Source organism: Sus scrofa, chromosome 9 (genome assembly GCF_000003025.6).
Source record: "Sus scrofa isolate TJ Tabasco breed Duroc chromosome 9, Sscrofa11.1, whole genome shotgun sequence".
Lineage (NCBI taxonomy): Eukaryota > Metazoa > Chordata > Mammalia > Artiodactyla > Suidae > Sus > Sus scrofa.
Window position 1 is genome coordinate 84,106,066 of NC_010451.4, and position 16,652 is coordinate 84,122,717.

General features: G+C 37.4%; 1 protein-coding gene across 22 annotated transcripts in view; it reads right to left on the minus strand.

Moving 5' to 3' along the window:
• The window catches only part of DGKB (diacylglycerol kinase beta), a 786,786-nt gene that overhangs the window by 534,139 nt on the left and 235,995 nt on the right, over nt 1-16,652 (minus strand). For all 22 annotated transcript variants that reach the window (XM_021102444.1, XM_021102447.1, XM_021102453.1 and 19 more), the window contains one exon: nt 13,004-13,157. In XM_021102444.1, the coding sequence (XP_020958103.1) occupies nt 13,004-13,157 (154 nt within the window). The remainder of the gene's footprint in view (nt 1-13,003; nt 13,158-16,652) is intronic.

Consider the following 16,652-nt stretch of genomic DNA (forward strand, 5'->3'; position numbering starts at 1 on the left):
GTTCCATCTTACAGAGAAGCCTCTGAAAGCAGACCATTTTCATCTGATGAGGCCTCGAGGTAAATCCCAATTATCCTTTGAGGTCTATTTGGCCATATAAAAGGTACTGGGCTGAGATGGATAATGGGATGAGTGGCTACTTGATTCCTAATCAACCAGGAGTTAGTGGAATGGAGGGAATAATCTTCGCCAAATACAGTTCAATGAGCTTGTTATTCAGCTCTCATTCATCACCTCTACCTCACTACATCTCTTGCTCTAGTCTATTTCCTTCCATGTTCAACTTTGGTTAAACCCCTGTTGGATCCTTCAGCCATCTCAAGATATCCAGGCATATAATTTAATGTATTATGAGAAGTCCTAAATTATGTAGTTCAGTAGTCACAATGTTACCATATATATATGTATCTGCTTTTTAGGGCTGCACTTGCAGCATATGGAAGTTCTCTGTGAGTCGGAGCTGCAGCTGCTGGCCTACACCACAGACAAAACAACGTGGGATCTGAGCCATGTTGGCGACTTTACACCATAGCTCATGGCCATGCCAGATCCTTAACCCAATGAGCGAGGCCAGGCATCAAACCTGCATCCTCATGGATACTAGTCAAGCTTGTTACTCCCATGTGGTAAGCCACAACAGGAACTTCTCACAATGTTACTACTAATAAAATGTACCATTTATTGAGTGTATATAATATGTGGCAGTAACTATGCTGAGCACTTGAACATATACCATCTTACTTAATTCTCTCATTAACCCTGTGAGGGGATTGTATTATTCCCATTTTATAGATGAGAAACAGGATTGGTGAGATTAAATGCCCAGAGTTTCATAACTAACAAATTTAGCCTCTTTATTCTACACAAATAGCATATAGATAATTTTTGTTCAAGGCCAACATTAAGGAAGAGAAAAAGAATTTACACCTTAGTGCGTCACAAATACACACACACACACACACACACACACACAATGTTTCATAACTACCCCAGTGTTTTCTTTTTTAGGTTAACCTATTGTCTTCTATTCTATTTCATTCTTAAAATTCTGTCCAAGACTCCCTACAATGAATTCATTACCCACTAGGGGCTGCAAGCCACAGTTTGAAAAAACATTGATTTACATCTTCCCTTCATTTCTCTACAAAAATGTCTTACTTATTTCAAATACATCTCTATGCTTCATAATAGTTAAGTTACTGAAAAAGACATCAATTTACATATAATGTGTATATATAACATACATATAATACATACTTATTATAAGTTGATTTCCCTCCTTAACAGCAGTGTCACTGTATATCTGATGCAAAAAAAATAGTCATTTTTATAAAGCAAAGGCAGAGAATTGAAGACAATTCTCAGCTTCAAAAAAAAAAAAGAACAAAATCTGACCAATTCTAACTAACCAACTAAAGCCTAGCCAGCTGCAGGGATAAGCAGTTCCAACTTATGATACAAGACACTTTGGCACTCACTCTTCACACGACCATACCTTCCAGACTCGGTGAACACAGCACTTGAATTATGGTTGGATAAACTATGACCTAACTCATCCTGCCTGATGAGCTAATCCTCATTCTCTGCTCCCCCTCATGGTCCTAACATGACTTAATCAGCTCGATTTAACTCTTTTATACAAAAACTCAGCACAAAACAGGAAAGAATAAAAAGCACGTGTCATCACATTCATTTGGAAGCATGTCAAAGATAGTATATATTTCCACCTATATATTTTCATTATGCTCATTTGTATTTGTAAGACTAAGGTGTAGGGGTATTTCATTATCAGTTTTTGTAAGACCGAACATAAACAATTGGAAATCTCACAAGTGGAGAATGTAGGTACCATATATTTTTATGTTTGCCTTTCCTATATATAATGTATATACTGAACATTAAGACGTAATTTAACACTACTTTTGAAGAATAAACATGCTACTGTACAAAAATTATTTTTGTTAGACAAAAAAATGAGTTGACTATTTCCCAGTTTCTATTCATGACATGTTACAAAATTGTATCTTGCATCTAACTCTTTCATAGTTTTACATGTAAAAGAATGTAAAGTTTATTTAAAGAAGAAATTATGGGCATATATGACCACATGCAATGAAGAACTAATCAAATTTTCCTCAAGTGTAACTTCAGCCAAATTTGAGAGGTAAGATTTATACTTTTTGCAATGGTTTACAGGGTGCATTGAATTAAAAAAAATAAAATGGCAAAGACCTTTTTCACAACTACTTTATAACAAGAAAAATTACAGAGCAGGTCTTTACTAAATCTTGAGGTGCTAAACTGAAAACGTTCACAGATTTGTTCCTGCTCCTACCCCTTCCCCTAGATCAGCCTAATTTCTCTTATGCAGGGAAAATTTTTCTTTATGTTTCCATTTAACATTTTGAAAGCAGACCCCAGGGCCTCAATCTATCTTCATAGGGGTTATTTTCACAACTTATGCTATCCTTGAGAATTTTTTTTTCCTGTCTCTAAATTTGGCTGCAAGTCTTTCCCACTCCTTATCTCTCTCCAGAAAAGTCCCCTGCCCTGAAGAAAAGGCCTTTTCCTTTAAGTAGCCTGTCCTAACAGTTATACAGAACATAGTAAGCAGTGCAAATGGCAAACAGGAAGTAGCAAGCCTAATTTCCTGACTGCAGCCCCTGATGATGAGATGGGAAGGGGAACTCTTCACTCCTCAGAAGAAGTGGCCCAAAAGCCTACTTCCCCTTCACAAAGGCCATTTTAACCCATGCAATCATCTGTGAAACTCCTTAGACTTTGAACTATATGTGAAGCTGAGTAACATGCAAGACATTTCTTTTGCCTCAAGTGGTCAATATTTAGTGACTGACACCCAATTTGCAGGTTCTTTGACTTACCTAATGTTATGCTTCTTTAAATAGTTCCCCATGAAAGTGAAGCAAGTGTACATACATCCACACATTCTATTTACGTCCACACACGCATATGTGCCTATACACATATGATATACATTACAAGGTACAATGAAGTACAAAATGAAGTGTGAATAGGCATTGCAACTAGAGTCTATTAGTTTTATTAAGAATAGTTATCTTACACTTTGATAGACTTTTTTTCTGTTTGAGGATTATTATATGCATGTTTATATGTAAATGTGTATGTGCATATGTATGTGCATGCATATATACACACACATCCATATATATACACATCCATATATTCTTCTCGTCAAGGTTTTAACTACAAAAATAAGCAGCCTTTGCCAAATTGAATATTACCTATTTCCATATCCTTCAAGCACGTGATTTTCACTGTATTCCAATACAGACCCTCCATTTCTTGCAACAATACTCTAAAAAGTTCTTTTCTAATAAATACTTTTAATTCTAGTCTCAAGGTTTAATTATTAGCAACTCGGTTTTGGGTACATGTTCAATTATCTCCTCTGCTCCAGTGTGTTTTATTTTTAAACACTTACATTCCAGATAATAAAAACGGCGGCATTATCTCCATTGTTTCCCTTAATCCATTAAAATGAAATATTCAAAACATGAACTAAAATTCTAGACTTAAAAGGCAATGACACCACACCCTCTGGCCATTTGTTGTTTCCACTTTTTACACTGGTTCAATATGCAGAAATTCATCAGGTATATGAAGATCAATCACATATCATACTTGCAATAGTCACATAAGTAGTCATGATGAGTAACAATCAAAAGTAACAACAGTTATTTAATATTATTACACATTTCATGATTTTTAGATTTAACCTTCTAACTATGCTTGTCCAAAGACATTATGATAGTTTTTTAAATTTTTTATGCTTACACAAAGTTGGCAGGACTAGAGACTGGGATCAGCAAAATCCCTCTGAGAATATCATGTAGGAGTTCCCGTTGTGGCTCAGCAGTTAAGGAATCTGACTAGGAACAATGAGGTTGCAGGTTTGATCCCTGGCCTCGCTCAGTGGGTTAAGGATCTGGCATTGCCGTGATCTGTGGTGTAAGTCATAGACGTGGCTCAGATCCTGTGTTGCTGTGGCTCTGGGCTAGGTGGGCGGCTACAGCACCGATTGGACCCCTACCCTGGGAACTTACATATTCCATGGGTGTGGCCCTAGAAAAGACAAAAAAAGAAAAAAAAAAAGGAACATCATGTAGGTTTCAACTTTTTGGACATTGCCAAAAAACCCAAAGAAGCAATGATTAGGAACAGGGCTTGAGGAGTTTGGGGGTGATGTTCTAGAAGCAGACTGACCACTGCAAAGGAGCAACCATAATAACACATCTGGTTGTGTACCAATAACACCTTCACATCCTGAGCTTATTTGACCCTGCAGGTCTATCTGAGAGAGAGATGGGTGAAAAGTCAGACAGTTAAACTGCTGATGGTCACGTCATAGTCCCAGGAGTCAAGAGTTGAAGACAGGTCATCTAACTCTGAAGTTTGGGCTCAATGCAAAAGAAGTCAAAACAAGACCTGCTCTCTCAATCCTGTCCAAGAATATTCTGCAATGATAGAAATGTTCTATATTTGTATTTTTCAGTATAGTAGTATTAACCACATATGGCTGTTGAGTATGTGAAATATGGCTGGTGTCACTGAAGAACGGAATTTTGATTTTAATTAATATTGTTAACTGATTCAAATTTAGGATGGTAGGTACCACTGGGATGGTAGTGACCATAATGCAGGTGACACACACTCTATTGGTAGGGAATTGAAAATTGGTTGAATTACTCTCAGTTCCTTTAATGTGCTTAGGCACGGGAATTCAACCACCACCTCTGAGGCATGACATACAAAAACAAGTCATGCTACCAAAATTTCTGTATGTGTCATGTTTGTCACATTAAAAAGAAATCACAATAACACTTCTTAAATTTTACTGGATGTATGCCATCTTATGGAAAAACAAAACAAAACAGAACAAAAAACCAGCATTGATTTTGACCTTCATCCTGTATTTGCAAACTGAAACACAGGAAAATAACCTGTTTAAAGAATAACACTAAGAGGAGGCATTCCTAATGTACCAAACACATTATGTTTTTGAGTCCACAATACCCTGTAAGACAGAAGCACTTATCATTTCCATTTTACATTCAAGAAAACATGGGCAAAGATAAGTGCTGCATCCACAACTCCAAGGGCAGTCTGCCGTAGATTTCATGCTTTCAGTGTAATTTTGTGTGGCTGTGGAGAGAAAAATATATCAGAGTACTCTGCCTCCTACCTCTCAATAAATGACCTTGTATTATGACTCTGGTTTTCAAGACTCTTGAGAGAACATGCGTTGATTATTTCGTAAACCTTTGGAAGGAAATTAAAAACCCTAGCCCTGGCTGAGAGCTCTACATGTTCATCTTCCACTCAGATCAGTCCTCGGGCCATCCATTTAACACATGTATACTCTTGCTTGCACATATAAACATACACACAAATATAGATACTTTTTTTCTTTTTCAGCTATATTTGTGGCACATGGAAATTCCCAGGCCAGAGATAGAATCTGAGCCACAGCTGTAACCTATGCTAGATCCTTAACCCACCCTGCACCACAGCAGGAACTTCCCACAAATCTATATTTATCAAATCTTTAGCTGCATTTTCTTATAAGGAAATGGATTATGACTAAGTTTTCTTTTTGCTTAACTGTGTTTTCTAATAAGTATATATTAGCATATGCTTTATAAACATAAACTTAAATAAATATTAAGGACTTTTAGTGTTAACTATGTGGTCAGGTTTTAGGCACTGAAGATGAAAGGAGTAAACAAAGCAATGAGAAATCCCATTTGTATAGGGCTTTTATTTTAGCAGACCAGAGCAAATGCTCAGTACCAAGGTGTATTTTACAGCTTGCTACTAAGTATTTTTATAGCATATCACAAATTAAATAATTTTATAATTGATTTGAGATTCTCCAAAGTGCTAAATATATTACCCTTATAAAGATCTTAGAAAGTGTAAATAAATGTGAACACACTGCAAAATAAACTTAAGATAGTGCTATTATTTAATATGTAATCATTAAGATGCAGTTGAATATACAAGGCCCCTTTATCTTGGGCAAATAAATTTCATAGTTAAAATGAAAAGTTTGAAGACCAAAATTTCATTTTAAATATTCCCACAGAGTAATAAAGAAAGCTATATACTCAAGCCTAATGTACTCAAAACCATTTAATAATTAAAGAGGAGTTACGGGGGAAATTTTACTGGCAGTAATCTTATCATGAATGGGGACTTAAAGTTGTGGGGTTTTCTCTGGTTTCAGAGAATAATTTTCAGAGTCTTTAGAGTTTCAGTATAAACTGAAGACTATATTTTATTGGAGTAAAATAATTTGTAGATTACTGCTACTACTAAGAATAATAATTAGAATGATGAATTTGGTGCTAAAGAGGCATAAAACATGTAATAGCTGATACAAAAAAATACTAATTGGCCAATAGATAAAAAATTTTATCTGTATTTCTAGAGCATTTGTATGTAGGGATACAAGCTGCACAGACTATAATCATTACTATCTAAAAAGCACATCAAATTAATAAATGCACAAATACATTTTAAATGGCCTACTGTGTGCCAAGAATCTCCCCACTGCATAGTTACATAAGCCTGTTTAGTTTGTGTTTTGGGGGGACCATAATTCAAAAAGATACATGCACCCCTATGTTCATAGCAGCACTATTCACAATAGCCAAGAAATGGAAACAACCTAAATGTCCATCAACAGATGACTGGATTAAGAAGATGTGGTACATATACATATTCGGTTGAATACAACTCAGTCATTAAAACAAACAAACAAAAAACAACAACAACAAAAAAACGGGAGTTCCTGTCATGGCTCAGTGATTAACGAATCCGACTAGGAACCATGATGTTGCAGGTTCGATCCTTGGCCTTGCTTAGTGGGTTAAGGATCCGGCGATGCCGTGAGCTGTGGTGTAGGTCGCCGATGTGGCTTGGATCCCACGTTGCTGTGGCTGGGGCTTTGTAGGCCAGCAGCTACAGCTCTGATTAGACCCCTAGCCTGGGAACCTCCATATGCCACAGGAGCAGTCCCAGAAAAGGCAAAAAGACAAAACAAAACAAAACGAAACAAAACAAAATAACGCCACTTGCAGCAACATGGATGCAAGTAGAGATTCTCATACTAAGTGAAGTTAGAAAGAGAAAGACAAATACCATATGATATCACTTATATGTGGACACTTATAAGATATCACCAAAAATATGGCGCAAATGAACCTATCTACAGAAAAGAAATAGATTCACGGACACAGAGAACAGACTTGCAGTTGCGAAAGGGGAAAGGGGAAGGGAATTAGATGGATGGGGAGTTTGGGGTTAATAGATGCCAACTATTACATTTAGAATGGATAAGCAAGAGATCCTACTGCATAGCACAAGATACTATTCCCAGTCTCTTGAGTTAGACCATGATGGAAAATAATATAAGAAAAGGAATGGACATATAAATGCATGACTGGGTCACTTGGCTGTACAGCAGAAACTGTCACAACATTGCAAATCAACTATACTTTAATAAAAAAAAAATTAAATAAAGAAGATGCTATGGTGCAAAAAAAGGGAAAAAAAGAAAAGGGAGTTCCCTTCGTGGCTCAGAGGAAACAAATCTGACTAGCTTCCATGAGGATGCACATTAGTTCCCTGGCCTCAGTCTGTGGGTTAAGGATCTGGTGTTGCTGTGAGCTGTGGTGATGTTTCAGACATGGCTCAGGTCTGACGTTGCTATGGCTGTGGTGTAGGCCAGTGGCTCTAGGTCCATTTAAACCCCTGGGAACCTTATATGCATCAGGGGCAGCCCTAAAAAGAAAAAAAAAAAAGAAAAGAAAAGAGTCTGGGTGCATGGGGCAAGGAGACATAAAAGAAGGACTCTAGGCAGACTCTGTAAGCTACACGGCATGTGCTTAATGCCATGGAACTCAGATTTAATCATCCTAACTGCACCACCCAGGCAGGCCCTGGGGTCTCACTTAGGGTCCTTTAGGAGGAAGTGTCCCCAGGGGGCAGGGGAAGGCAGAGTGATTAGGACTCTCAGTACTTAGACCTCTCCTGCACCATCCCACAGCAAAGCAACTCTGCTTTAATTAGCTTTAACTATCAAGGATTTAAGTTTAATTGGAAAATGAAAGTTTAAGAAAAGACCTTCCACTTCACAAGATGCTAGTGAAAGCCTGAATTTGGGAGCCCAGGAATCATATAATCAGGCTTCTATGTTAGAAAGAACATTTTGCAGATGGGTAGTCAAGGCCTGGCTGGGAGTCATGTTCATTGAGAGTCTATGACACAAACAATGATGAATCAAACTGACACTGGCAGAATGTCAGAGCAGAAGTTATAAGGCGTAATAGAGAGCATTTTGTGATTAAACATGCATGAGGCAGTGAAGGGTAGGAAGAGTTCGAGACTGTAGGGTTGGGAAATTGATAAACATTTGGATTCCATTCACCAAGAGAGAAGAGAGGAATGCAGGAGGCTTTGGGTAGCATATAATTACTTGACTTTCAGAACATTTAGTTTGATTCCTCATGGATAACATTGAGATGAAGTGTTCCATCTGGAATACAGTTAATAACGTATTCTCTGTGAGCTGAAGAAACAATTTTGGGTTGTGTGGGAAATAATTGAAGCATTTTATGCTAGACAGTGCCTATTTTTTTTTTTTTGTATGATGTGAAAAAAATGTCATCCGTTGAGAATGAGGAGAAAGACATGAATAAACTAAAGAAAGTTTTGAAAAGCTGAATGTAATTGATCTAGGAGACAGTATTAAGACTGAATACCTTTCAAAACAGATTTTTTAAAAAAGCTGAAGAGGTGTAAAGGCCATGTTAACTGGGTGTTAGGGATTTGTAGTGGCAACAATCTGCATATTTATGGGATTTCTCCCTGGTATGCTGAGCATTCAAATTGTTGGAACTGAAGAATGGAATCATAATATTGATCCATGGTTGAGGGTTTGTAAGCCACATATGGGGGAGCAGGAGGTGGGGGCAAGGATTCCAAGCGATGGAATCATTCTGTAAAGATAACAGATAAGGTGATGGATTCAGTAAGATCACAACTTGGTCATTAGAGTAGCCAAGAGGTGAAGGATTACTGACTTGGGGTTTACAAGCTGTAAAGATGGTACAATGTGGATATACTCAAAAAATTAAAAGTCCAACATGGAAACAGTGGAATTAACCATCTTCTATTAATATAAGTGGTAAGAGGCACTTCACTGCAACAAAATCTGCCAAAAAATATATCATCCACTACATGAAATACTATATGGGTCATTAGGTTTTACAAGTTCAACAAAATGCAACTGCATACAAACATAAACTTTATATCTATTTATACCTATTTTAAAATATTTTCTTCTATAAAAACTAAATGTTTTACTCTTTTTTTGTTGTTGTTGTTATTGCTTTGGGGTTTTATTTTGCCATACCACAGTATATGGAAGTTCCTGGGCCAGAGACTGAATCCAAACTGCAGCTTTGACCTTCATCACAGCTGAGGCAATGTCAGGTCCTTTAACTCACTGCACCAGTCTGAGGTTGAACCCTCACCTCCTGAACCACTGCAGTCAGATTCTTAACCCACTACACCACAGCAGGAACTCTCCGCTATTTATGTGATTATTGTTCATTAAAAATATTTTTTTCCTTTAAAAGTGTTTATTTTTATTAAGAAGCTATTATTGTTCAGTATTGTGGTAATAAAATATTGTGAACTCTGAGAAGATAAAGATTATAGCATTCCTTTATTCAAAAATAATTTGTGGAGTTCCCGTCGTGGCTCAGTGGTTAACGAATCCGACTAGGAACCATGAGGTTGCGGGTTTGATCCCTGGCCTTGCTCAGTGGGTTAAGGATCTGGCGTTGCCTGGAGCTGTGGTGTAGGTCGCAGACGCGGCTCGGATCCCACGTTGCTGTGGCTCTAGCGTAGGCCGGCGGCTACAGCTCTAATTCGACCCCTAGCCTGGGAAACTCCATATGCCGTGGGAGCAGCCCAAGAAAATGGCAAAAAGACAAATAATAATAATAATAATAATAATTTGTGATTTTTCAAACACAAATACATCTTGTGTAGGTAACTTAGATGACTACAAAGCAAGTCTCTAGGAATGAAAATAATATATATTTTTCAGTTTCTGAATCAAGGCTATCCCAGGCCTTGAAAATTTTATTATTGTCCAGTGTTTCTTATTCCCAAGGGGGGAAAAAAAAAATCAAAGGTACTTCTGAAAAGTAAATAGGATGAGAAATAGTACTACAAAGGACACGATGCATTTATGTTTTAAAATGTGGAGCCCAAGCTTTGAGAAAGCATCACAGTTTTTTATTGCTGCATGAGGGTTACAAAGCCTTGTAATTCCTTAAAGTGAGTCTATACAGGATATGTGATTGTGCCAAATGAAGTACAAGTCGTTATTCCCTTTTTTTTTTTCATTTTGAAATCCGACTTGATTTCTACTCCTTGTAAACTGTATGTAGTACTTATTATACGCTATTTGAAGAAAAGAGGACATGAGATTTGAATTTCTTGCGGAACTACCAAAGTAATTAGATTTGTTCTCTTTCCTCCAAGTCTGACACAATTATTCAGAGAAATAGCATATTACAAAAAGGTTCTTCTTTCTCAAACTCCAAGGACAGTTTTGCTTCATGTATATTTAAATAAGGGATAACTCTGCTATTTCTAATGAATGTGCAAAGCCTTTACAGAATGAAATGAAGAACACAAAAGTTTTCATTTCTAGATCCAAGTAAGAACCTGCCCCATTTTAAATGTTCAGCCTATAACACTGGTAAGCTTTGAAACCACACTTTAGAACAAACTAAATGGAACTCATTCAGAGAAGAACAGCAAATGAGGGGCGTCCTCTCAATTCATGGTACAAGAGGAATCATTATTTTTTGGCCATGCCCGTAGCAAACAGAAATTCCTGGGACAGGGCTCAAACCCAAGCCACAGGAGTAACCTGAGGCACACAATGACAACACTGGATCCTTAACCCACTGAGCCAATAGGGAACACCTAAGGGGAATTATTTAAGGAATTAAAATGTTTTATGGGTAAAGATTATAAGCACGTTAATTATTCCATATGTTGAAGGGATCAAAATTCAGCATATGGAAGGTGTACATCTGTTTTAAAAAGCTTGAGCCAACATGTGATTTCTTGAGCAAAAATATATTACTTCATTAATAGACAGGAAAGCAGCACAACATGAGGCTTAACAGTGTGGACACTTCATCAAATTGCTCAGGTTTTGTTTATGACTCAATCACCTATTTCTTAATTGTATTTTTTGAACTTTTTATTTATTAGTGTGTTGGTTAGTAAAATTCTGCTCATCTCTTTGCCTGCACTTTGATCTTCTACTTTGTAATGCTAGGGGTGGAGGTCTCTAGACCAGTGGCTCCCATGGGATACTTAAGATGTATAAGGTCAAAATGGTTATCAGTGATGCTTCTGAGATATCATTTGCTTTTATCACTCTCATTCTCTCACAAGTGTACAGTGGAGTTTTCAAGAGGCTGCATGACACATGATAATGTCAACACAGAAGCAAATATAGTTATTCAGCTGCCTCATATAAAGTTGGATATTAAGCATTTGTAACAATGTAAAACTATGACCATCTAGTATTTTTCATTTTTGAAAACATAATTTTTCATAAAGATCTTATTTTTGTCAACATTTGACAGGTCGATTATTGTCATTTCTAGAATGCTTCAGAGTTAACATGGTAAACAGAAATAAATATCATCCACATAAACAAAAGCATTTTGAGGTCCTCAGTAATTTTTAAGAGCCTAAAAGAGCCCTGAGTTCAGAGAGCCTGAGAAACACTGCTGAGGACTATGTTCCTCCATTGCCAGGTGGACCTGTTGGACTCCCAGGGGCCCTAGAGCCATGAGAAGGAAGGACAGAGAAGGAACTAGCTTCTGCTAGTCCATCTGCCCTTCCTGTTGCAGTTCCCCAGCCTTTCACCCTCGTAGCACCTGGTCCCAGGAACAATGGGTTCTAGTCTCCAGCTACTGCCACACCAGGAAGGCAGAGAGTGAGCTCTGGCTCTACAATCCTGCATGGACCTTGGTGATGCTACTAGAGGTCTCAGCTCCAAGGCTACAGGCTCCTCCTTGTGCTCCTGAGCTACCAGAGCCAGTCAGTAAGGAGCCCCTCCAAAGGAGTCCAGTGGCGAGGTCAACCAGACAACATCCCCCACCTCAAACTCAGCCTCTCAGATCTAGGAGGGCCCCCCTCCAAGATTCTGGTTTTGACCACTCCAACCTGAGAGAGAGAAATGCTTCCTGTGGTTCTACCTCCGCATACCTCAGTGTGCATCTTTGCCTTCTCAACCATCTAACACTGTCCAACCAGTTTCCCATTTCACATTCCCTACAGTAATACTGCGACATTTTTATTTTCCTGACTGCATGGAGGGGGATACAATTTGCCACAGGATACATCAGACATCTCTGAAAAGCTACACCTAATGAGAGAACCAGCCATCTCTATGGTGACAAAAACTGAATTAAACAACTAAGCAAAAAATAAAACTTTGTTTTGAGCTAAGTCTAAAAAATGTGAACTATAATGATAATTTGCACAAGTGATATTAAATATTATGTTTTTAGACATAACTGCCTTGTGACTACATATATATATTCCAGCCATTTAAAAGAGCACTTTTCTATACTTGATGGAAGTTATGTGTTAAAATTATTACCTTAACAGAGACTTCTAAGACATGAAATGACAAGTGATGAATAATGAGAAAATATATTTTCTCTAATGTTTAGTTACTTTAAAACTGGAGACACCTTAAATACTTTGCATATTCTTAGTATGAAAATATAAATCCTGCAACAAAGGTAATTTTTAAGCAAATCGTTTTTCCTTATAGAGAACTTGACACTGATTTTTTTCCATTTAAGGTTTTTAAAGAGTATACATTTTGAAATTAAATAATTAAACTTACCACCGGAGAGGAGAGCAGGCTTGCTTTTTACCATTGGACTAGAATGAGGAAACTTGTTGCTAAAGGACATGAATAGGTGTGTTGTGAAGTCATCGGGAAGCTCGGCTTCTAGGAATGTCTTCATAAATAGCTTGAAACCTTCAAAATCTATTGTCTGAAAAAAATTTAAACATATATTTTAAGACTTAGGAATTTTAAAATGCTATGTTCAAAATCACTAGCAGTAAAAATGATCTCAAACATTCTCATATCATAGTCTACAAAGGGAAGATAACTGCATAAGAAGGGAAGCAGGCAGTCTTAGTTACATTATCTGTAGCAATGGAGCAGGAAAAGCAGTTTTCCAGTCTGTTTCCACAGTATTTGTGTGGCCTTAAAAATTTTACTCTTTGAAACTTAATTTCCTCCTCTGTAAGTCAGGTATCATATTCCCAATCCCACAGAGTCGTCGTGATGATTCAATGATTGTGTGATTGTTGTGATGATCAGATGATTATGTGAAGGTGTCAACACAGCATGAATACTCAGAAAGAAAGGCATGTCTCTGGTGTCCTTTCTTTGTTTCTAATGGTGAATATTGTCTTTGGCAACTGGAGAAAGTGGTTAACATGGAAAGTTTTCCCTAACACCAAGACGAGTGGATATAAAATTCTGAAGTGAAATTCTAAATCTCCTTCTGCAGATTTTCAAATCAACCTATTTCAAGATCCTTGCTGACTCTCACTCATGGCAGGACTGTAAAAGAATCAACATGTACGTGTAGAGAACTATTGCTACATTGAGTCTCCATGTTCACTTGGGGAAATGGTGATGGAAGCCACCTCCTATCCTCATGTTAATGAATGGATGTCACAGGAGCTCCTAGGAGAGCTTGCTTTCTCCAAGCAGATGAGAGCAGTGGGTGGGGCTCTGACTCCTGCCTAGGGAATCGAAGACAAGGGTGCAGGTGCTTCAAACTAAGGCAAATAAATGGTATTTTTCTGGGCTTAGCCAACCCTCCTTGTGATGGCACAGACAGTGATGCATAAACGTTTTCTGGGAAACAGAGGTAGACCTTATGGAAGAGAAGGCCCCTGAAGTTACATTGGATCCCATCCAGTTGGCCATCGGAAGGGACCAGGAGACCTTCAGAGAAGACGCTGGAATAAAGCCACCACTGCCCAGATCGAGAGAGGGCAAGGGCTATAGGCCGCATAGGAAGACCCTAAAGGGCATTTTTTTTCTTACCCAGTTTAATGTAACTGAGATGAAAATAAAAATAAGGCAACAATACAACTTGGCATAAAAATGCTCCTAATTTTTTTTTTCAAACCCCTGGCCCATGAGAATAAGATTAATTCCATAAACTGCTATTTTGGATACAAAAAGTCTATTTTTCCTACATCAAAATATTGGGATAAGGTGGTAGGGAATGTCCAATTTTATTATTATTTTGAATAAACCTAAAATGGAATAAGATATACAGAGGTATCATCATAGCAAGTGAATTTTTGCTGATTCAATCACATGCCAATTAACTATAAGTACTGGGTATGCTTTTTCCCTAATATAATCTCAAGCCAATAACAAACAAAACTAAAAACTTCACTTTATTTATTAATGGTTCCAAGTCTCTATCTACAACATAACCTGCCTTTTTTTTTTTTTTTTTTTTGCTTTTTAGGGCCTCACTCACAGCATTTGGAGGTTCCCAGGCTGGGGGTCAAATCAGAGCTACAGCTGCCAGCTTACACCACAGCCACAGCAAGGCAGGATCCAAGCCACATCTGCGATCTACACCACAGTTCACGGCAATGACATTCAAAGCCAGGGATCCAAACTGCAACCTCATGATTACTAGTAGAATTCATTTCCACTGTGCCACAATGGGAATTCCAACCTGACCTTTTTTAAGCTTAATCTTGCTTTGCTTATTCATTCTTGGAAGGGCACTTCAGGTATGTATACTGGTGGCAATAAAAAGACTTCATTCCTGTCCATATTTAATGCATCACCACGCCCAGGGAATATTGTAAACTCTACTAGTAAACTGAAACATAAACTAAAAAAAATCGTAATAATATGAAAATATAAAGAATAGCATCGATTACCAGAAGAACTCTGAAAAAGTAACTTGCTACAATGAATGAAGCCAAGGTTTCAAAATATGCAGATGAGGCTACAGCTTGACTAGTACCCAAATAAGTATTCTTGAGCAGGGGCACCTATTCTAACAGAATGATCTATGGAAAGAGAAGTCATCCAGCCTCAATTGAGGGTGGAAGTCATCCACCCTCAGTGCTGGATGAGTGACCAACATGAGCAGTAATCTTCACTATGTATGAAGGCCCAGGGGGAAACAGAAATTAATTTTATTTTCAAAGTTACAGGAAATGTGTGTGGTAAATATATCCACTTGTGATTAGAGTCAAAGTTACCTACAGTTGGTCTTTTTTCCATAATCTAAGCCTCTTAGAGTCAGCATTGCATTTGGAAATATAACCTCATTGAGGCATGGTTTTGAAATCAGTTTCCTGGATCAACTCACAGATCCAACACTTTCCAGCTGTGTGACAATGGGCAATTTATTAAGCTCTCTGTGCCTCAAATTCTTTATCTATAGCCAAGAATAAGAGTACTGATCTCTTGGTTTGTTAGGAAGAACTCCAAACAATATTTGAAGAATGAGCCTTAAAACAACAGTAACTTAAATGTTTACATTTGCATTTAACACATTGCTATGTAGTTTATTGGTTTTTGGGTGGGTGTTTGTTTACTTGTTTTTCTTTCTTTTTCTTTTCTTTTTTTTTTTTTTGAGAAAACTGGTAATAAAATGTGAACAGAAGACTAGGAATGCTGAAAATTTTTCTCTGGGTCTTCCTTTACAATGAAACTGTATTTTAAACAAAAATTATTTCAAGTCAAGAGTTTAACATAGTTACACAGGAAAACACCAACCAACCACTGACAACAAAAAAAATTTTAGAACAAAACAATTTTGTTTCATATTCCAGTATTTCCACCAGCCACCTGAGTGATTTGGGACAAGAAATGTATCTGCTCTTTTAGGGAAAAACCTGCCACATCCCAAGTGTGTTCTCTTTGTAGAGCCTTACATAACCATACAGAACCTCCTGGAAATTGGTGCTCAGTATTTAATGAAGACCAGAAAAACAGCCAATCAAAAGGAAAATGTGAACTTAATAGACGACACCCCTCTTAATAAGGAATACAGTTCTCCTTGGTCCTTCTTTTTTCAATTCTTGGGAAAACTTTCTGAACTTTCTCCAGTGTTGTGGCTCTCCCCTGCTCAGCAAGCAAAAAAACAACTTAGTTTTATTATCTAACACTCTACACCTTAATTTCCTCTACATAAGTTCAATCACTCAGCATTATTGCCTAAATGTAAAAATAAATTGATGTAAAGCACTTAACATACCCTTGGGCACATAGGCTGTAAAATAAATAAAATGGTAAAAAGGAAAAAAGAATAAATAAAAGAAAGGACAGGTTTGAGGTTAGATTTTTTCTTATCTTAATCTGCCCTCCTCTTCATTGGTCCATAAAATTAGAAAATTCACTGTATTTTTCCAAATCAAACCCACAGGTTTTTTGGTTGTTTGTCTGTTGTTGTTGTTGCTATTGTTTTGTATCTCAGATATTTTGCTGC